General features: G+C 40.9%; 1 protein-coding gene across 7 annotated transcripts in view; it reads right to left on the bottom strand.

Annotated features, from left to right (window-relative positions):
• CDADC1 (cytidine and dCMP deaminase domain containing 1) overlaps window positions 1–16,179 on the bottom strand; it is an 84,561-nt gene extending 68,382 nt beyond the window's left edge. For 5 of the 7 annotated variants that reach the window (XR_013998137.1, XM_081128060.1, XM_081128059.1 and 2 more), the window contains exons 1-3: window positions 15,935–16,161; window positions 15,088–15,182; window positions 5,255–5,329 (exon numbers count right to left, since the gene is read on the bottom strand). Coding sequence is in view for 5 of the 7 variants with exons in the window: in XM_081128060.1 (XP_080984186.1) it covers window positions 5,255–5,329; window positions 15,088–15,182; window positions 15,935–16,016 (252 nt within the window). In the remaining 2 variants the exon portion in view is untranslated. Of the gene's footprint in view, window positions 1–5,254; window positions 5,330–15,087; window positions 15,183–15,934 lie in introns of all 7 variants that reach the window. The other 2 variants (XR_013998136.1, XM_081128062.1) reach the window with 2 other exon arrangements.
• Between the last annotated feature and the right edge of the window lie 5,481 nt (window positions 16,180–21,660).

Raw genomic sequence — 21,660 nt, 5'->3', positions numbered from 1 at the left:
GGAAGGTGGAAGCCCGTTCAGCAATCAAAAACTCAAAAATGCACAAAGCAACAAACAGGAAGAGAATCCGCCTTGCAAGTCCTGGTGTCCTCATGCCTCAAAACCAAGAAGGAGGGGTCACAAAGTCAAACTCATGCAGGTCTGCTGCACAGCTGATCTCAGTAAAACTGGGGCAGCTCCTTGTGCACTATCCTGGCTCCACTAAGAGTGGGTCAAAAATCTCCAATTCACCCCACCGGCAGCTCTGGCAGCTGGGGACCCGATCTTCCCAGCTGGTGGCTCTGGTCCCTCTATGAAGCAGGAGGGTTCTCTTCCCCTTCACTCTGCCACACAGTTCAAATGCTTTCCGGGTTCTACACAATGCCTTACAGGAAAGTAGAGGGTCCATGAAGGTGGCTGCTCAGTGCAGCCCTCTGGCCACCTTCTATTTGGAAGCCACACACTGTGGGACAGCCTTTACTATGATCAGCACACGGGGTGAAAGACTGCTGTCCCAGCTGCCGCCATTAGATGAGTTGTTTCACTGGGAAGGCATGGTCCCCTCCTCACAGGTACATTATTCCCCTGGCTCCCTCTGCCCACCCTACATGGGCTTCCTTCTCTTCTCCTCTGCTCTGGGTTTGAGATCCCAGCTTTTGGATGCCAGTGCACACTCCCAAGGGGAGGGAGCTTTGTAGCCTCTAACCCCTGGGCCTCAGAGCCCAGCACTGGCTTCAGGGGGAACTGACCCTTTCTATGCCCCACTCCCCCTTAGCAGACTCTATGATGTTTCTTCAGTGCTCCTTACTTGAATGTGTCCACTCAGCTATATTTCTCTTGTTTTTCCAAGCTGTTTATGCAGTATTTTAGTGGTAAATTGAGTCTGTGGCTAGGAGCAAGGGCACTCTGCTTCTTGTCAGAGTGCCACCATCTTCTCTGCCTCCTTGAGTGTTTTTATTGTAGTTTATTTCTAGTTTTATGCCATTGTGATCTAAGAAGATGCTTGATATGATTCAATCTACTTGAACTTGTAGAGAGCTATTTTCTTTCCTAAAATATAGTCCATCTTTGAGAATGTCCCATGTGCACTTGAGAAGAATGTATATTCTGCAGCTTTGGAGTGAAATGTTCTGTAAATGTCAATTAAATCCATCTGATCTAGTGTGTGATTTAGGGTTACTGTTTCCTTGTTGATTTTTTGCCTGGAAGATCTATCCAGCAAATTCAGTAGGTAGTTGAAGTCCCCAACTATGACTGTATTACCGTCGATCTCTCCCTTAAAGTCCTCTAGAAGTTTTTTTTATAAATTTAGGGGCTCCTATACTGGGTGCATATTTGCTTATCAGGATTATATCCTCTTGTTGGATTGATCCCTTTAGTATTATGTAATGACCTTTCTTGTCTCTTACTATGGTCTTCATTTTGAAGTCTATTTTGTCAGATATAATTATTGCTACCCTTTTATATTCATTTCCATTTGCATGGAAAATATTTTTCCATTCTTTCACTTTCATCCTGTGTGAGTCTATTGTTTTAAGGCAGGTCTCTGGTAGACAACATATATGTGAGTCATGTTTTCTTATCCATTCAGCTACCCTATGTCTTTTGATTGTATCATTTAATCCATTTACATTTAAGGTTATTATTGCTAGGTACTCATCTATTGCCATTTTATTTCTTTATGCCTATGTTTCTCTCCATAGATTTGTTTTTATTATTACAGCTGTCCCTTTAACATTTCTTGCAACGCTGGTTTGGGGGTGGTAAACTCCTTTAGCCTTTTTTTGTCTGAGAAGCTCTTTATTTCACCATCTATTTTGAATGATAGCCTTGCTGGATAGAGTATTCTTGGTTTCAAATCCTTTTCATTACCTTGAATACTTCACGCCATTCCCTTCTGGCTTTCGAGCTTCTGATGAGAAGTCAGCAGACACCCTTATGACAGCTCCTTTGCAGATAACAAATTGCTTTTCTCTTGCTGCCTTTAAGATTCTCTGTTTTGAATTTTTGGTATTTTAATTATGATGATTCTGGGCATGGGTCTCTGGGTTCTTCTTGCTTGGGACTCTGTGCTTCCTGAATTTGTGTGACATTTTCCTTCAGCAGGGTAGGGAAGTTTTCTGCCATTATTTCTTCAAACCTCCTGGTACTTTTACAGTGTGGATATTGTTACATTTCATGTTGTCCCACAGGTCCCTTAAACTGTCCTCCTATTTATTGTTTTTCTCTTTTTGGTTCCCTGATTGAACGATTTTTTTCTACAGTGTCTTTTAATTTGCTGATCCTGTCCTTGGATTCTTCTAATTTGCTGTTTATTCCTTCCATTTTATTCTTTATTTCTGCTATGTCATTCTTCATTTCTGAATGGTTGTTTTTCATAGCTTTTCTGCCTTTTTTTCATGCTGTTGAGCATTTTTATAATTATTACTCTGAACTCTGTATCTGATAAATTGCTTATCTCCATTTCATTTATCTCTTCTTCTGAAGAATTCTCTTGTTCTTTCATTTGGGGCTTCTTTCTTTGGCTCCCCATTGTGGCTCCCTGTTTGGGTTTGTTTCTGTGTATTTGGTCAATCTGTTATGACTACTAGTCTTGGCTATGTGGCCTTAAGTAGTAGGTGACCTTTGGGACTCAATGGTGCACTCTCCCTGATCACCTGACCTGAGTGCTCTAATAATGTCCCTTGTGCATGTTGTGTGGGCTCTCATGTTGTAATTGAGTCTTGATTGCTACTGTCTCATTTGTGCATGGGCTTGACACTCAGGTTGACTGAAAGTGAGGCACAACCCTCAACACAGTGTGCCAGCTACTGTGCAGATGCTTATCATAGGAAGTGGAATTCACCTCAGTAGGGTTTGGAGCCTGCTAATATCTCCTCCCTATGGATATACTGCTTGTGAAGCTTATTGGATCCTGCTCTGTTATTTTCTAAAGCTGGAAACTGGGCTTATTGGTTTGGGGTCCCTTCAGAGAGTCTCTGGTGCAGGCCAATGTCAGACACTGTTTTTGACTAGCCCTGAGTACCCTGCTTGGAGTCATCAATGATCCACAGCTTGTGACTCCCTCTGCTGCGGTCAAGTGCATTTGAAAAGGACCAAGATGCACACACCAGTTTATGCTTTTCCTAGCCCTGGGTCCAGAAGCAGATCAGACAGACTCAAAGCACCCAGAGAGCTGCCTCTGCCTGCAAGCTGATTGTTAGTCTCAGTCACTTAATGAACAAGACACAAATTCCACAGGGTGTGGTAAGAGGGTTTCCAATGGGTAGGGCAACTGCCCCTCCCTGCCCAGGCAAAAGCTGCCTAGATGGTAAAAATCTGCCTGAGAAATATGTCCTCTGCAGTATGAGGAAATGATTCAGCACAGGGATCCACACAGCTGTCTTTTCAGCTCTGTCCCCAGATCCACCAACCCCGGATTCTCCTTGCACAGCTCTAGTCCACCCTGCCCTCCCTTTGCCAGATCCCAAGGCGAGTGGCTGTACATGAAATTTTGTGCATAGGTCCTTTAAGAGGGTACTTACATTTCCAGCAGTCTCTCCCTGATGGACAGAAAACCTGCTGCTTTTCACAGCCAGGCGTTATGTGGGCACCTTTTCCAGTTCTGGTGTTCTGGGCTGGAGACCTCAGTTTGGAGTTTAGACCCCAAATTTCTCAGGGGGAACCCGCCCCCCCACACACAGCTGAGATATCCCTCCAGAACTTCAAATGCTGCCTATGGGAGCCCAGCCAGCCCTCTTACACCTCTGCACTTCCTACCAGTCTCGATTTGGTCTCCACTTTACATACTTGGTTATAAGGGTTCTCTCCAGCTAGTCTTCAGTTGGCTATTCAGGATGATTTTTCTATATTTTAGTTATAATTCCAGTTTTGTCCTGGGAAAATATCAGTGTAGCTTCCACTTAATCTGCCACCATCTTGGAATCCTTTATCACTTTTTTGCCTAGAGTTCTTTTTACCTCAGGAAAAAAATTTTTTTTTTCATTCTGTTTCTAGCTAAGGCCAAATATCAAGTTTGAGACAAAGATTTTTTTTCATCACAAATTTAAAACAAAGCAAATAAAAGCCTACGGTGCATTTTCTTTCAGCACTTACACTTATTGCAATTTGCAGAAACTCACAGATGACTCAATCTTTAGAGTGAATCGCTATTCTGGATCCTCATTTTACTTCCCTTCACTAACAGCTTGGCAAGTCATCCACATAACCCTAGTCACAGAGTTTTACATTAACACATAGGCAAAAGAGGGCAGTCTATTTAATATATGAACTAGCGTATTTACTTAATTGGCGCATCACTACTTTTTTACCTTTGCCTTTCTTATAATAAAAAGCACCTAAATATTCTGAGACAAATAATTTCTATATTCTTGTTGGGCATTTTAGAAAATTTCCATGAGAATCATCAAAGCTTTTAAAAAATATAAATGTTTTTTCTCCACTCCACATCCGATGAATTAGGATCTCTCTGAAAAATGCAAAAGATTAAATAACAAGGATATACTATGCAATGTTAAAAAGAACAGGTTCATCTTGTCAGGTCAGGGCTTTGATTTGACCCTTCCTATAAGCCAGTAAGTTAGCCTGTTACTGTTTCATGGACGCTAGCAGAAGACATGAAACTCCTGGGTCGAGACAAGACACTATACCATTCACAGCTCAGCAAGCAGCATGAGTATCATGTTTGCAATGGTTTCCTCTGCCCACAAATCCTACATGGGTCAGGCAAAGCAGCTCAGATGGACTCCTGTACACAAAGTAGGTTATGTTATAGGAGAGGAACACTGTGCTTGGGGATTCTGTTGTTTTATCCCAGGCAGTAAGCAAACACAGTCTTAGTACCAGAGGGAGACATTACCTAAACCCTCAAGGTTGCTTGTTACAAAAGCAACTCTGAGAAATGGCCTAGGTAAAGAGCAGTTAGGGCATTGAATTCTTTAAACCAGCAAAATTTTGGAATTTGAAAGAATCATGGAAGAGTTCCTCAACACATATAAACCAATATGGGAATGTGTTATAAGTTAAAGGTGGAAAATGTTTTTTAGAAGGAAGATGTAGGAGATTATAGAATAATCTAGTTTTTGTTTTTGTTTTTTTATAAGAGAGACATATAATCCTGCAAATACACAGAAAATTTTTAGAAGAGTATACAAGAAACTCCTTTGGAAGTGGAAATAGGGAACTTGAGTATAAGAGCAACTTTTATTCGACTTTATACCATTCCTTTTGCTTTATTATGAACATATGTCTTTTTTAAACAATCATAAAAATTCACCTGTTTTTTGTCAGTAGATACTCTGGTCATCTCTTCATTATCTCCTAAGGGTCTATGCTTTCCCTCTTCCTTGTCCTAATTAAAAGCAGATTAAGGGGGGAAAAGATTAGTACATAAGATGCATGACTAATTCAATATATCCTATTTAAAATCTGGTTCCCTTGGCTTTGGACTATTCACATTTTTCTTGATGAAACTCTGCATTACTTCCTACTTTGTTCAGGTTCATGTTCAGACTGCTTAACCTAATAAATAAGGCCTTTTTATTCTGGCCCCTGCATATGATTCCAAAGCATAGAGGGACAAGAAATTGTGGTCAGAAAATAAAAATCTGTAGTTTAAGATTTCAGAGTTGGGGCAGCTTTGAGCAATGGAAAAGTCTAGAGTATGGCCATGGCTAAGAATGACAAAAGGGGAATAGTGGTAAATTAACTAGATTTGGGAAGAAACTATGTAGAAAAAGCAATTAGAAGTGGATTATGGTAGGCAGAATAGTGGTCTCCCAAAGACCTTCCTGTCCCAATCCCTGAGACTGGGGCTATGTTATATTACCATGGCAAGGTTGCAGATGGAATTAAGGCTGCTAATTAAGGCTGCTAATCATCTGAACTTCAGATAGGGAGATTATCCTGGATTACATGGGTGGACCCAATGTAATCACAAGGGTCCTTTTTAGTGAGAGGGAGGCAGGAGAGTCAGTGTCAGAGTGGTGAAACATAAGACTTGGCCTGGCCATTGCTGGCTTTGAAGATGGAGGAAGAGGTCCATGATCCAAGGCATGAGGGCAGCCTCTAAAAGCTGGAAAAGGCAAGAAAATGGATTCTACTAGAGCTTCCAGAAGGAATGCAGCTTGCCAACATTTTTATTTTAGCTCAGTGAGACCCATTTTGGACTTCTGATCTCTAGAACTTTAAGATAATAAATATGTGTTGTTTTAAGCCACCAACTTTGTGGTAATTTGTTACAGCAGCAATAGGACACTAATATAGAGATGTCCATAAGTCCCCTCTAAAAGTAAAACTTGAAGTAGAAAGTTTTGAGCTAGGGAACAAACTCCTTTATTTATTAATTCAACAAATATTTATTGAACCCTTTTTAGGTCTTAATCATAGACCTAGTTGCTCAGGATGTAGCCCTTACAGAGCTTATGATTTATGAACAAGGGTACGTGAATATGAAGTGAGTAGATGATTAAGACAGGGTGATAAAGCAGAATTCTGTGAGCCCCAAAGTAGGGGAGATGTGTAATAAGTTGAAGAAAGTTTGAAAGCTGGAATAGCAAATTTGGTAAATGATGACACCTTAGTCTTATGAAACAAATGCTAGAAAAAAAGTGACATCTAAGAAGTTTACAAGAAAAGCCATGTCCTAGGAAGGGGGTTTCTGTTCAAACAGAATGTAAAGTGGAAGTGATGATGTTGATAGTGAAATGTGGCGGTGTGGATGGTGGTAGTGGTGTTGATATATCAGTGATAATAACAACAGTACCTAACATTTACTGTGTTTACCATGTACCAAGCCCTCTATCATCGCATTTAATCCTCACAACTTTACAAAGTAGTTACTATTGTTCCCATTTTACAAATGAGAAAATAATGACTGAGAGAGATTAAATAACTTGAACATGGTCACACAGCTAATAAATACGTAAGCCAGGATCTGAGCCCCAAATCCATTCTCTTAATCATTATGCTACACTGCTTCTGTTCTGGAAAAGTTCAGTAAGACCTTTAATAATGAAAATAAGGTAGTACAGGACAAAATGAGAAGAGATGAGAGAGAGGGACAATATGTAATATGTAGAGAAAAAATGAGAGAACAATGCAGTTATTCTAATTCTTTTCTTATTGATTTTAGAGAGAGAGGAAGGGAGGGGGATAGAGTTAGAAACATAGATGAGAGAGAAACACTGATTGCCTGCCCCCCACACACCGCCCACTGGGGATTAAGCCCGCAACTGGGCACGTACCCCGACTGGGAATCAAACCAGCGACCTCCTGGTTCCTAGATCGACACTCAACCACTGGGCCATTAAAATAATTTAAATACTCTTAAGTTTACTAAAATGAAACCAATAAGAGAGATAATTATTTTTAAATGACAGCCCCTTTTTGCCCAGCTGGCATGGCTCAGGGGTTGAGCATCGACCTAAGATCCAAGAGGTCTTGGTTTGATTCCCGGTCAGGGCACATGCCCAGGTTGCAGGCTTGACCCCCAGTCCAGGAGGAGCGCAGGAGGTAGCCAATCAATGACTCATCATTTATGTTTCCATCTCTCCCTCTCCCTTCCTCTCTCTGAAATCAATAAAGACATTTAAAAACTTAAATAATAAAATAATAAAATTAAATTATAAAATAAAATATAAAATGAATAAAAAATAAAATAAAAATACAGCCATTTTCAAAAATGCTTGATTTCTATTCCAAACTTTTAATTGTGTTTTTCCCCCTAGAAGTCTCATAAATGATACTTTCCCATTCATTTATCTACTTTTGGACTGGATTCTTTCTTTTTTTTAATCCTCAGCAGAGGATACGTTTTTTGTTTTGTTTTCATTAATCCTCACCCAAGGATATTTTTTCCATTGATTTTCTTAAGAGAAAGTGGAAGGGAGGGGGAGAGACAGAGAGAGAAACATTGATATGAGAGAGACACATCTATTGGTTGCCTCCAGAATGTACCTCAACCAGGGCCAGGGATGAACCTGTAACCGAGGTACGTGCCCTTGACCAGAAAGCGAATCTACAACCCTTCAGTCCAAAAGCTGACGCTCTAACTACTGAGCCAAACCGTCCAGGGCCTAAGGATGTGTTTTTTATTGATTTGAGAGAGAGGGGAAAGGAGAGAGAAAAAAACATCAATATGAGAGAGAAACATCAATTGGTTACCTCGCATACATGCCCAACAGCGGATCAAACTAGCAACCTAGGTATGTGCCCCAATTGGAAATCAAACCCACAACCTTTTGATGTATGGGACAACACTCCAACCAACTGAGCCACCCAGCCAGGGCTGGACTGGATTCTTAGAAATTAGTAGATTTTATACTTGATATAGATACCTTGTTGAAAAATCCCCAAGGAGCACCCATACAGTGTATATATTTGAAACCCAGAAAATCTCAGATATCAGTCATACTTTAGTTGCCCTTTTATCCACAGGGGTATGTTCCAAGACCGCAGTGGATGCAGGCAAACCCAATATCTACTATGTTTTTTCCTATACATACATACCTATGATACAGTTTAATTTATAAATTAGACACAATAAGGGATTAATAACAACACTACTAATAAAATAGAAAAATTATAACAATATACTATAATAAAATTATGAATATGGCATTATTAAGTAAAATAAGGGTTATTTGAACACAAGCACTGTGATACTGTGATAGTTGATCTAATAACTGAGATGGCTAAGTAACTAAAAGGCAGGTAACAGATGCAGCTTGGATTCACATCCTGGGCAGGATGGAGCAAGATGGTACGAGAGTGCATCACGCTATTCAAAAATAGCATGCAATTTAAAATTTATAAATTGTTTCTTTCTGGAATTTTCCATTTAATATTTTTGAATTTTGGTTGACTATGGGCAATTGAAACTACAGGAAGCAAAACCATGGATAAGGGGTGACTACTATATTTACAAATAGTTGTTACTTAACACACTAAGGCTGTTAAAAATTACAATTTAAATGTCCAGCAATAAGGGAACAGATATGGTGCACTGATACAGTGGACTGTTATGCAATCATTAAAATGATAATAAACACATACTGATATATATACACATACATATATAGTATACTAATAAATATAAAAAATTAAAATTAGATCAAATCTTAATATTAAAAAAACTTTCTTCAAAATTATTACTCGCCCTGGCCAGGTAGTTCAGTTGGTTAGAGCATCATCCCTATAAGCCAAGGTGGCAGGTTCTATCCTGGGTCAGGGCACATACAAGAGTCAACCAGTGACTGCATGAATAAGTGAACAACAACAAAATCAATGTTTCTCTCTCTTTCTCTCTTTCTTCCCCCCTTCCTTCCTCTCTCTAAAATCAATAAATCGAAATTTTTTTAAATCAAAATTAGTACTCAATCTCTAATGAAGGGGTTTAGAACAGGCTTCCCTAAGATGTGCCACTCTGGCATATAAATTATTTTGAAATGAAGGCAATGGACCCTGCAAGCTCATGAGAAACTTTTACCTCTCCCTTAAAGAATTTAAAATAGGGGCCTTGCCCATACAAGTTATCACCAGAAATAACTTTTGTGCCCAATCTATAGGGCAGGGCAAACTTCTAATTACTGAACATCTTCTCGCATCATCCTGAGAATGACCTTCCTCTCCTCTGAAGCCCCTTATGGCATACTTAGCTAAGAATATCATATATACTTCATTTTCCCTTTCTATCTCTGAAACTCTAATGTATGTGGGGCTCCCATATATATATAATTAGACTTAGTTGTCATCTCTTGTTAACCCATCTCATGTCTATTTGACTATTAGACCAGCTGAAAGAATGTAGAAGGGCAGAGGAAAGTTTTTACCTCCTTCGCACTCACAAACCCAGCTTTTTAAATGCATTTTTAAAAAGTTTTAAATTTCTAAACATTTGCCTATAATCTGTCTCTTAAAACCAAATTGTATTTGCAAAGAAACAAAACAAAACAAAAAAACCAACAGCCTGAAAATCTTCTACTTACACAAAATAGTACTAAGCTATCAGGAAGTAAAAAGAATAAAGCACTTCAAGACCATGAAGGAAATAAAGAGTTTTCGCAAAGCCATTAATGATATGTAGAGCCAGGGCGGGGGTTAGGGTGATGGTTGACAAACAGGGAATAAATATGTGTAATATTATTAATAATGTCTTACTATTTAGAAAACATTTCACTAGGAATTAGAAAATAAAACTATTATATCATTTTATCCTAAAAAGTAAATTCCCTATGTACACACAGACCTTACACCCTTCACAAAAGTTAACTCAAAATGGATCGTAGACCTAAATGTAAAATGCAAAACTGTAAAAGTTCAGAAGATAACATAGAAGAAAACCTAGATGACCTTGGGTATGACCATGACTTTTTAAATACAACACCAAAGGCATGATCCATGAAAGAAATCAATGATAAGCTAGACTTCATTAAAATTATAAACTGTAGCCTGGCTGGTGTGGCTCAGCAGTTGATCATTGACCTATGATGCAGGAGATCTCAGTTTGATTCCTGGTCAGGGAACATGCCCGGATTTCGGGCTCGATCCACAGCAGGGGGCGTGAAGGAGGCAGCCAGTCAATGACTCCCATCATTGATGTTTCTATCTCTTTCTCCATCTCTCTTCCTCTCCCTGAAATCAATAAAAATATATTAAATAAAAAAACTTTAAAATTATAAACTGTACTGCAAAAGACAATGTAAAGAGAATGAGAAGACGAGCCACAGACTGAGAAAAAAGTATTTGCAAAACACGCATCTGATGAAAAACTGTTATCCAAAATATACAAAGAACTCTTTAACTCAACAATAAAACAAACAATGTGACTAAAATATAGGCCAAAGACCTAAACAAATACCTCATCAAAGAAGATATACAGATGGCAAATAAAAGGATGCACCACATCATATGTCATCAGGGAGATACAAATGAAAACAACAAGATACCACTACATGCCTACCAGAATGGCCAAAATCCAGAACACCGACAACACCAAATGCTGGAGAGGATGTGGCACAGGAACTCTCACTCACTGCTGGTGGGAATGCAAAATGGTGCAACCACTTTGGAAGACAGTTTGGCTGTTTCTTACAAAACTATACATACTCTTACCATACAACCATGCAATCATGCTCCTTGGTATTTACCCAAAGGAAATGAAAACTTATGTCCACACAAAATCTGCACAGAGATGTTTCTAGCAGCTTCATTCATAACTGCCATAACTTGGAAGTAACCAAGATGTCCTTCAGTCGGGGAACGGATAAACAAACTGTGGTACATCCAGACAACAGAATCTTATTCAGTGCTAAAAAGAAATGAGCTATTAAGCCATGAAAAAACATGAAGAAACCTAAAATGCATATTGATAAATCAGTGATTTTCAACCTTTTTCATCTCATGGCACAAATAAACTAATTACTAAAACTCTGTAGCACACCAAAAAATATATTATCTTTTCTGCAGATCTGACAAAAAAAATAGGTATAATTTTGATTCAGTCACACTGGACAGCTATTGTGTTGGCTGTTGTCATTTTTAAAAATATATATGTTTTTATTGATTTTAGAGAGAAAGGAAGAGAGAGAGAGAGAAAAACATCGATTGGCTGCCTCCTGAACAACCTCAGGGATCGAGCCCACAATCAGGGCATGTGCCCTGACCAGGAATGGAACCAGAGACCTTTTGGTACATGAGACAACGCTCAATCAACTAAGCCACACCAGCCAGGGTTGTCGTTTTTTAATTTGCCAATTTAAGGGAAAAGAGGTCAGTGCCTCTAACTAAATAGTCAGGTATTGCATGTTTTTAAAATTCTTGTGGCACACCAGGGTGCCTCTTGAAGCACACCAATTGAAAATCACTGTGCTAAGTGAAAGCCTGTCTGAAAAGGCTACATACCGTGTGATTCACAACTATATGATGTTCTGGGAAAGACAAAACTATGGAAACAGTCACAAAAAATGTAAGGGGTGGGGGGTTAGGGAGGAATAAATAAGTGGAGCACAGAGAATTTGTAGCCCAATGAAAATGCTCCGTATGACATCATAATAAGGGATAAATGTCATTATACATTTGTCCAAATCCGTAGAATGTACAATACCAAGAGTGAACCTAAATGTAAACTATAGAGTTTGAGTAATCACGATGTGTCAATGTTGGTTCATTAACTATAACAAATGTACCACTCGGGGGAATGTGGATAATGGAGGAGGCTACTCATGGACAGGGAGTATATGGAAAATCTGTGTACTTTCCCTCAATTTTAATGTGAACCTAATAGTGCTCTAAAATAATAAAGTCTTAATTTAAAAATAGTAAATTCCACCCTGGCCGGTGGACTCAGTAGTAAGAGCATTGGCCTGTGCAAAAAATGGTTGCAGGTTCAATTCCCGGTCAAGGGTACATACCTGGGTGTGGGTATGCTCCCCACCCCTCCCCTCTCTTTCACTCTGAAAAGCAATGGGAAAAATATCCTCATGTGAGGATTAACAACAACATCAAAAAATAATAATAATTTTTTAAAGTAAATTCCCTGTTAAATTCCCCATTAAAATTCTTCAATTTAGTCCCAATACTTATAGGATAAAATCTGAACTCCCTTGAAAAGTACAAAAATGTTTTTTATGATGTGATTCTTGTATCCTTTCCAAGCTTGTACTCCGTATCTTCCCTCTAGGACAGCATAGGGACTTGGGCCGAGAATGGAGAACACCAGGTAGCCAGGAAGCCAAGTTAAGATCAGAAAAAACCTCGGATGAGCTGACCCTAAAAATGTCATCATCCCTCCACTCCCTACTCAAAAACACAGAGGTAGCTGATTTTATCTCCCTTCTAACCGCCTGCTTAAACTACTAACTTGCATGCACCGTTGATCAAGGTTTGATCACTATACCACTTTCCTAGGGTGGTGGTAATGAGCACTATGCCATCTTGCCCCCATAAGGCAGGCATGGGCATTGTTACCAGAAGTGCAGCTGGAAAAGGAATTCACCAACCCTAAAATGGAAAATTCAAAAAGCCCACCTTTTGGCAAAAGCCTGCTTTGTCCCCAGCTTATAAAAGCAGGCAAGCAGAGCCAACCCTCCGGACCCCCCAATCAGTTCAGAGGGCCTTCTGAAATTTTCTCTGTGCTGCCTCCCTTGTCCTGGAGCATAAGTTTAATAAAATGTGTCTGGAAATTTCTCTGGGGTTTCCTTTTGATTTCTAGTTTGGGAAACCCAAGAACCCCAATGCTGGTAACAACTCCACCCAACTTCACCTTTTGAAAAGTGAACCACAAATTCTCACTCCTCCAAGCTTTTCCATTTGGAGTCCCTTGGCTTGGTAAATGTAGAGGAGAGACTATTCCATGACATGGCTACTGTCTGTCCTGCAAGCTAGACCTGGGCCAGAACAGAGGTGTTTTCTGAAAACCCCTCTTAGAGATGACCTGATGGTAACTCATGTTCATTCTGACATAAATAAGCATTCTTCCCCTGCTCCCTGCCCCTGCCATGTGCTGGTTCCTGGAACAGGTTGTTGTCCTGACCTGGTCAAGCACATAAAGTAATTTCCATACCTGGTGGCATTCACACACTTGTACCCATGACTATCCACCCCTTTACCTTATAGAATTCTCTGGTGCCTGCCGAGTAGCGAGGGGATCCATTTTGTACTATAGTTGCCCAGGACACACCTCATATATGTTTCCCTTAATAAACTGTATCAGTTACCAGACTGGAGTGACCAGTCTCTTTCTTCAGTCTTTCCCTGCTCTCCACTTCCAGAGGTAGATTTTCAGTCTTAGGGTTTTTCCTTGGGTCTGCACGTACGAACAGTAAACACTTGCTTTTTCTTCATGTCTCAGAGCAAATGCAACCCTTTCCTCACTTCCTCATTTAGAGTCTGCCCCTCAGTCTTCAGTCTGGGTAACATGTCTGCTTATATTTTATACTTGACTCTACCATCTAATTGTATCTAATTGTTTAAATGCCTAGTTTTTGTCCCCAATAGAAAGTAAGGACTACATCTTTTCTTTCTGTATTTCCAGTGCCAAGCACACAACTTCATCCACAGTAAAGAAGACATGAAAAATGAAAAAGAAAAAGAGGGCGAGTATGAATTACCTCATTAAGAGTACTGTGGGAATTAAAGGATTTACAAAAAAGTCTTTCTGTGGAAAATCTGGAGCAACCTTTAGCAGGATTGTTGGAAACTTCAACAAGCATATGCAGAATACAGTAACAATTTTATAAGAAGAGGGGGGAAAAAAGCCCTTATGCTTAGAAAAAGATTGAAGGAACGCACCAAAATGTTAAAACCGATATGGTTAAATGGTGAGAAACTTCAGGTGATTTCCCCCCTTTTTCTCTGTTTCCAAAAATGTTTTAAGTGCTTAACTTAACCTATACTAATTCCATAATGACTGTGGCCCCCCCTAAAAATTAATTACAACATTCTAAACTTTCAAATCTACCAAACCAAAATGGTGAGAACCATGCCTCTCTATACATAGAGGAAAATGATGAGATAGCACCCTGCCACACTAAGGGTGGGAGAAAGGAAAGGTTTAGGCTGTACATACTTCTAATACATTGGCTTTTATGATTATTCTTATAATATATTCCTAACCTGTTTCAGTCACCTCTTTTGAGATTCAAAAAAAAGAGACTACTTACATGGAACAACAGCATTCATGTATTACCTATTACAATAGTAGATACTGAGGGTTATACCAGGTAAAATAAGGCATGTTCTCTATCTTCAAGAAATTTACAGTTTGGTAGGAAAGCGGAAAAACTACCCAGATGAAATGCAAACAATATACCAATGAGTGATAAATTATATGGTATAGACAATAATCGGATTGGCCAGATCAATATATAAATAGCATTAATACATGATAAATATGGCACAGTCAGAAAAGGTAACTGTTCTATTTCTAGATTGGAAAGATAAGTGCTAGAGCTAACAGTTACTAATGTCACACTAAACCATAAAGATATTTCACAAATTGTAAGGGTTTTTTTAGTTTGTTTTTAAGTGTGACAGAAACTGGAGCAATAAAATCTAGTTTTAGACCACAGCTTTTCTAAATGGTTAGAATTATCTAAGGAAAAAATATACCTGAGATTTTTGTCTTTGGGCTTCTGCTGGGAAGAGCTCCATCCAGAGACTGAGCAGAGTGAAAAGGTTGACTTTAGAAAGCCTTGGTATTTGACCTACGAGAGAGGGCAGACACTTTAAAATTTTGCTAATGATGAAAATAGAAACTAAACTCAATGCCACTTGAGTGCGGCAGTTTTAGCTCAACTACTTTAGCAGGAGAAGGAGGAAAAGAATAAGACGACAAGAGAATCAAAGTGCTTTCTTAGCAGGAAACTGGCCACCACCTCACTTGGGGTGACGTCCTCGGGCACTTTCCAAAGTTGGGGCCTTTCTCCACACCTCACACAGCTGCGGGGCGGGGGGGGGGGGGGAGTACTAGCTATGGTAACAATCCAAAGGAAGTTATGAAAAGTCCTTGCATCTGAAGTCATCGAGGAGCAGGCTTTTCTTTAGATTGTGGAGTTGCAGCAAGGGCAGTGGTTACAGCACAGTACTGAAAATGCGGTGACCTTTGAAGGTAAAGCAGTTAAAATATAGGAAAGCGTGGCGTGTGGTTAATTTGGAAATCAATTCAAAAGCACGGCGTGGAGAGTCTTCAGGCTCGTCATTCCCGGAGATCCCAGCTCTAGGTCCAGGGAGGAAAAGTATAAGGGCGGAGGGGCAGTGAGCGCGCGACTTCAAAAGCAGGTGCAGCCAGGCCAGGGAATTCCGCCGACCCAATGAGGGACGCGCCCAGGACGGGACGAGACACCCAGTGGCAGAACTGCACGCGAAGAGGAAGGCGGGGAAGCTGGAGTTGAAGGGCTGCGGGAACACAGGGCAGAGCAACCCACGGCGGTGGTGGGAGCGGGTCCGAGGCACTCACCGGTCATGCTGTCAGTCTGGGTGCTGACTGACCGCCCAGGCCCCGCGTTCTCCAGATTTTGCATCTGCCCTGCTTCTTTCATCCCAAGCCTAGCAGCCTCTGAAGACCAGAAAGCCTCTCGCCGTCAGGCATGATCTTGGCATACTCCACCTCCCGCCTCCTCCCAGGTGCTCTACAGCTGAAGCCAACTCAGCGCAGCCCGATGACGTAGAAGCCCGCCTGCCACTTCCGGGCGCTTTTGTGACGTCATAGCAAGGCGGGGACACCGTGGCTCGGGGCTGCAGTTCCAGGGGTGGCCTTGCGTGGGTAGGAGGCGCTGTGCAATCATAAGTCTGTGGAGGCCGGTTTTTGACTCTTTGGTGTTTGGCTGTCTTCTTGGTTTTGCTGAAGTAAGGCTGCTTGAGGGTGTCTTGGTTTGAAATCGCAGGTTGCACAGAGTTAGACTGGGTGGTGAGGCCTGGTCAGACCTGAGATTTGGGGTCAGAGAGGGAATAGAAATGGACCCTGCCCTGTCTGTCATGGTCAAGGCCTTAGAGACTCACCAAAGAGAAAGGGGTGGGAGCTGGGGGGCCAGGTAGTTGTTAACATTAGAGATTGGCTGGTGCTGGGGACCCTAATGCCAGGACCACCATTGGGATGTTCTGTTTTGTGGAGCCTGAGAAAGAAGATACCTACTGAGGAGGGCTCCTGGTGGCAGCCATTTCTAAAGGGGGCCTCGGGCGATGGGCTTCAGGCGATGCCTGCAGGCCTGCACTGCGTGCCTGCTGTCTGACCCAGTCCTTACAAAGGAGTTCCTGGAGTTATATTTCAACCAGTAAGACTGACACTTTTCCCATCCAATAGGTGCTGTGCAGCTGTATCTCTATTAGCATTTTCACTGAGCAATCAGGACAGTGCTTTTTGGGGGTACACAAACTGTGAAGATTTGAAGCCCTCCTTTGCAATCAGGGACCTGGGGCAGAGACGTGTGTCTCTGAAAGTCAGCTCCCCCTCTGGCTCAGAGTGCGCTTTCCCTTTCCATGGAAGACTGAAGACTTTTTTCATCCAGCTGGAGCTGAAACATCTAGTCACCATGCTGCTTCAAAATTGAGTTTTAACACTATTGAGCTTCGGTCAAGCTCTGTGTAACAGCCTCCCCCTGCCCATCTTGGCCAATGTGGGAGACTCCACACTCCTCCCTGACAGCCTAGGGGAGAGGGGAGGGAGGCTGCAGGGTCTGCCATCAGGAAGCCTGGAGATGCCACAGCCCTTGGCCTGCCTCCCTGTGTTGGACACAGTCCCACACATTTGGAGGAGGCAGTTGGAATCAGTGGGGCACCCCTGGACCCTGGTGCACCTGCCTGGCCTGCTCCTCCAGAGTGGCCAGCCAGGCTTCTGCTCTGAGGGCTGTATATGCTAACATGCCTATGGATTGTTTTGGAATCCAGACTAAATGAGCAGCCTCTGTCTGGATATTCTTTTCTCCTGACAGAAGGAAAAGAGATGGCAGAGCTAAGTGATGACTCAGAGCAAGTCACATGGCAAGCCAGACATCAGTGAGGTGGGACGTATAGTCCTATTTGAGGGACATGCATGAGTCTTGTCAGTATGAAGAACTCCCATATTCTCTTCTTCCAGAATATGCAGTTTTCAACATTTTACCACATTTGTACCATCTCTTTTATTCTTTCTCTCTCTCTCTTACATTTGCATACCCTCCACCATTTTTTTTTCTCATTTGAGAGCAAGTTACAGATCCTGTGCCTAATTCCCACTAAAAACTCCAGTGTGCATTGCTCCAAAACAAGAACACTCTGTAACACATGCTAATTCAACCATCCAAAACAGAAGATCAACATTGATTGGATACTACTATGCAATCCACAGACCCCACTCAAATTTTGAAGTGTTTCAACATGTGTCATTTTCATTGTTTTAGCATTTCATCCAGAAAAACTTAAGTTTTGTATCTTGTTAGTTTCCTTCTACCTGAAACATTTCCTCAGCCTTTCCCTCTGTTTCACAACATTAACAGTTTTTTAAAGGGTACAGGCCTTTCATTCTGTAAGATTTCTCTCAACTAGGGTCATTCTGAGGTTTTCCCACAACCAGACTCAGGCCATCCATTCTTAGTGGGAATGTGACAGAAGTGATACATTCCATGCATCACATCAGGAAGCAACTCAGTCTTAACACACCCTACCACTGGTGATGCCTTGATCATCTGGGAAGTTAGTGCCTCTCAGGTTTCTAACTTGAAGTTATTCTTTATCCCTTTGTGGGGAGGTACTCCCCAGTCTATGCCAATATCCTATACCCATTAAACCTCCATGCACCAACTTCAGCATCTGTTGATAATTCCCACATGCATTAACCACCATTGTAATGGTGTCCAGTGCGACTTCCTGTTTCCATATTTCCATTATTCCTTCTACCTCTAGCAGTTGTCATTCTACTATAAGGAAAAACATTTCCTTCTTCCTCATTCATTCATTGATATCAGTATGGACTTGTTAATTCCTATTTTATTCAATGAGTTGTAATCTGTTATCATTTATTTTAATGCTCAAATTGTCCCATATTTAGCTGATGAAATCCCCTTTAAGTTACCTCTTTATCATGTTGACATGTCCCATCATTCTTTGACACTTCCTGACCTTCTGATTCAACAAGGTGCTCCAGCATCATCTTGTACATTCCCTACCCCAGACCTGGAATCAACCATTTCCCCAAGGAGCCCTGGTTCCTCTTAATATTTAAAAACTAAGATCTGGGCAATAAGTGTGCTCATTGCTACTGAAAGGATAGATCTAAAAATATATTTATATGTGTATATGTAGATGCACATATCTTACACATATCTACAAATACACATATACCTTCAATCATATAACTATCTCTTTCAATAGCTAGCTATTTCTCTAAAAGAGTTCACACTGATAGCTTCCATTCTAGTCCAGCACATCAGTGTTATTTGTAGCCTTTCCCCTTGCCATTTTGGTAAATCTCTTCCTCAACAGCAAGAAACCTGACTCACATTATTCTTAATATAGTTTTTTCTTATCCCTCCCACCATTTACTTGTATCTGACAAATCTCCCTAGCACACCTTAGCTCCCCAGTCCTTCTACTGTGGCCTCCACAGCTCTTTTTGTCTCCAAGGAAAGGGAGGGGAAAGGAAAATATGGTTTTCATGTTTTTTATTAAATGATCCCAAATAGCACAGGATGTGGCAAAGAATTGGTGCTCAATATCATTAATTATTGTCCATCCCCACTTTGTGTTTCATTTGCTTATTCTCTATAGATAACCCAAATTTTCACCTTTTATTCTAGGTCCTGTTGGTTGGGAATATTGTCCTAGCAGTGTGTTTATTTGGACAGAATTTTCTTACAAAACAAACTGAGGTCCCATGGAGCTGATCATACAGACAAGGTACCTATGCTGGATTTGTTGATACAGGCTTATAGATGAAAATGTACAACACACAATCAGGTCTGCTTTTCTATGTGGAAGGCCCACCATGACCAGTGACCATGTCTTCTATGGAGGTAAGGTGGCCAGTGCACCCTTGTGGGCAGGATTAGCTCTTATTTAGTCATTTCGGGCAAAGCTGTAACCATACATCATCATGAATCCAGAAATTAAGATTTCCTAAAAAATTCTCGGAAGGCAGTACCTGGCAGCACTTAAACCCTGAGGAAGCAAAGAGAAGCCTGAAACAAAATCCAGACTCCCTTCATGGAACATGTACTTTGTTTTGAAGGAGAGTGCTGACAAAGAGAAATGACTTCTCAGGCTTTCCATATATTTTCCCAAATGCAGTAGCGCCAGCAGCATCCTCAGAAAAATAATAGCGTCCGCAGAAAAGTAAACTTGGTCCACGGAGATTAATGTACTACAAAGTAAGAACATCCAGGAACCCTGAGAATGTCTGTGCTCCGCGAGGTGGGAAGGACTGGCAAGCCCACGTCCTATGTTGTCCTGAGGCACTCTGTTACAAGGCCACCCAAAAGGGGGTGGGCAGATGGGCCTGGACACCACCCAAGCTCTTTTTGGATCCCCATTTGTGTGGCGCCCTTTGGGCTGGGTTTGGGTATTTCTGAATCAGCATTCCTGAAGAGGGCCTGTAATTAGACATGTTAGAAATGGACAGAAGGGACTAGAGGGAGGAGTAGGGATGAGAGGACAGAAAGAGAGGGAATAGAGAGAGAACTATCACTGGTGAAATATCTGCAATGCACCAGACACCTTATGTAACAATAATAATAGTAATAATAGTATCTTATTTTATTGAGCATTTACTATGTTCTAGGCTCTGTTCTAGCTACTTTACATATGTTATCTCATTAATACCTTTCAGCAACATTATGAAATAGCTATTATTATCCTTATCTCTACTTATAGAAACCCAGACACTGGGTAACTTGCTCAAGCAGATACAGCTTGAAAGGGGTGGGAGTAAGATATAAATGTACATTACTTCATTTAATACTCACAGCAATTTTGTGAAACAGATTTAAAAAAAATATTTATCTTTATTGATTTCAGAAAGAGGAAAGGAGAGGGAGAGAGAGAGATAAAAACATCAATGCTGAGAGAGTCATTGATCAGCTGCCTCCTGCACACAACCTGGGCATGTACCCTGACCGGAAATCGAACCCCAATCGCCTGGATCCTAGGTCGACGCACAACGCTGAGCCACGCCAGACCTATCATTTCCATTTTACAGGTAAGGAAACTAAGGCCCTTGGACCACCTACATCAACATCACTCAGAAGATTGTTAGAAATGCAGATTCTTGGTCCCCACTTCAGACCTATGTAGTCAGAGTCTGTACAGAACCACTCAGCTAGACCAGAGGAGTCCAGTGGGTCTCAAACTTGCCCAAGCATAAGAGTCACCCAGAGACTATTTTAAAACCTGGATTCTTGGGTCTATCCCCTAGAGATTCAGAGTCCATGGTATTTTCCAGTAGCATTTTAACCCTCTGTAGAACTGCTTTTACCAAGTACTTTTTTAGATCACATCACCTACCATCATTAACTGATGTTTAAAAGGAAATTTTTCATACTATTTAAGGAGCAGGTATCAAAGTTTTATTTAGCTCAGGGTTGACCAACTTTTTCTGGAATGGGCAGATAATAAATATTTTAGGCTTTGTGGGCCATTTGAATGATCATATGTCACAAAAGCAGCCATAGACAATATGCAAATGAATGAGTGTGATTGACTTCCAAAACAACTCAATTAACTCCTCCTTATTTAACTCATAGTTGATGAAAACTCCCGTTAACTTAAGAAGCATTCAAACCTGTGAAGAATTTTTGTGACTTGATTTGAGTCAAGCTGTCAACACCATGCCAGGAAGCAGAATCTCAATGGATTGAGATAATGTTCCAGAGAATGGCAGTTTTGCACTTTGTTTTATACATTACAATCAAAAGAAATGATGTAAGTGGGTTACATGAAATGCATTGGTGATAGATAAGGGAGACAGGAGAAAGCTAAGTGGGGAAACCTCTGGAACTGGATAAAAAGTAAAATGATAGACACACTTCTTTTACTTCTTTTACTTAGGTGGGCGCAGGATAGTGAATAGTCAACAATTAACTCAATAACAATAAGGGAATTTGTGGTCTCAGCAGAACTGTGCTTTGAGGGATCCAGGAAAAGGAAAATTACTTTGAACACTCCAACATTATGTTATCGTAGATGCAAAAAGATAATAGATAGGCTCAATTAAGG

This window comes from Miniopterus schreibersii (assembly GCF_964146895.1).
Source record: "Miniopterus schreibersii genome assembly, chromosome: 2".
NCBI classification, from domain to species: Eukaryota; Metazoa; Chordata; class Mammalia; order Chiroptera; family Miniopteridae; genus Miniopterus; species Miniopterus schreibersii.
The sequence above is the reverse complement of the archived record's forward strand: the minus strand, read 5'-3'. Positions and strand labels throughout refer to the sequence as shown.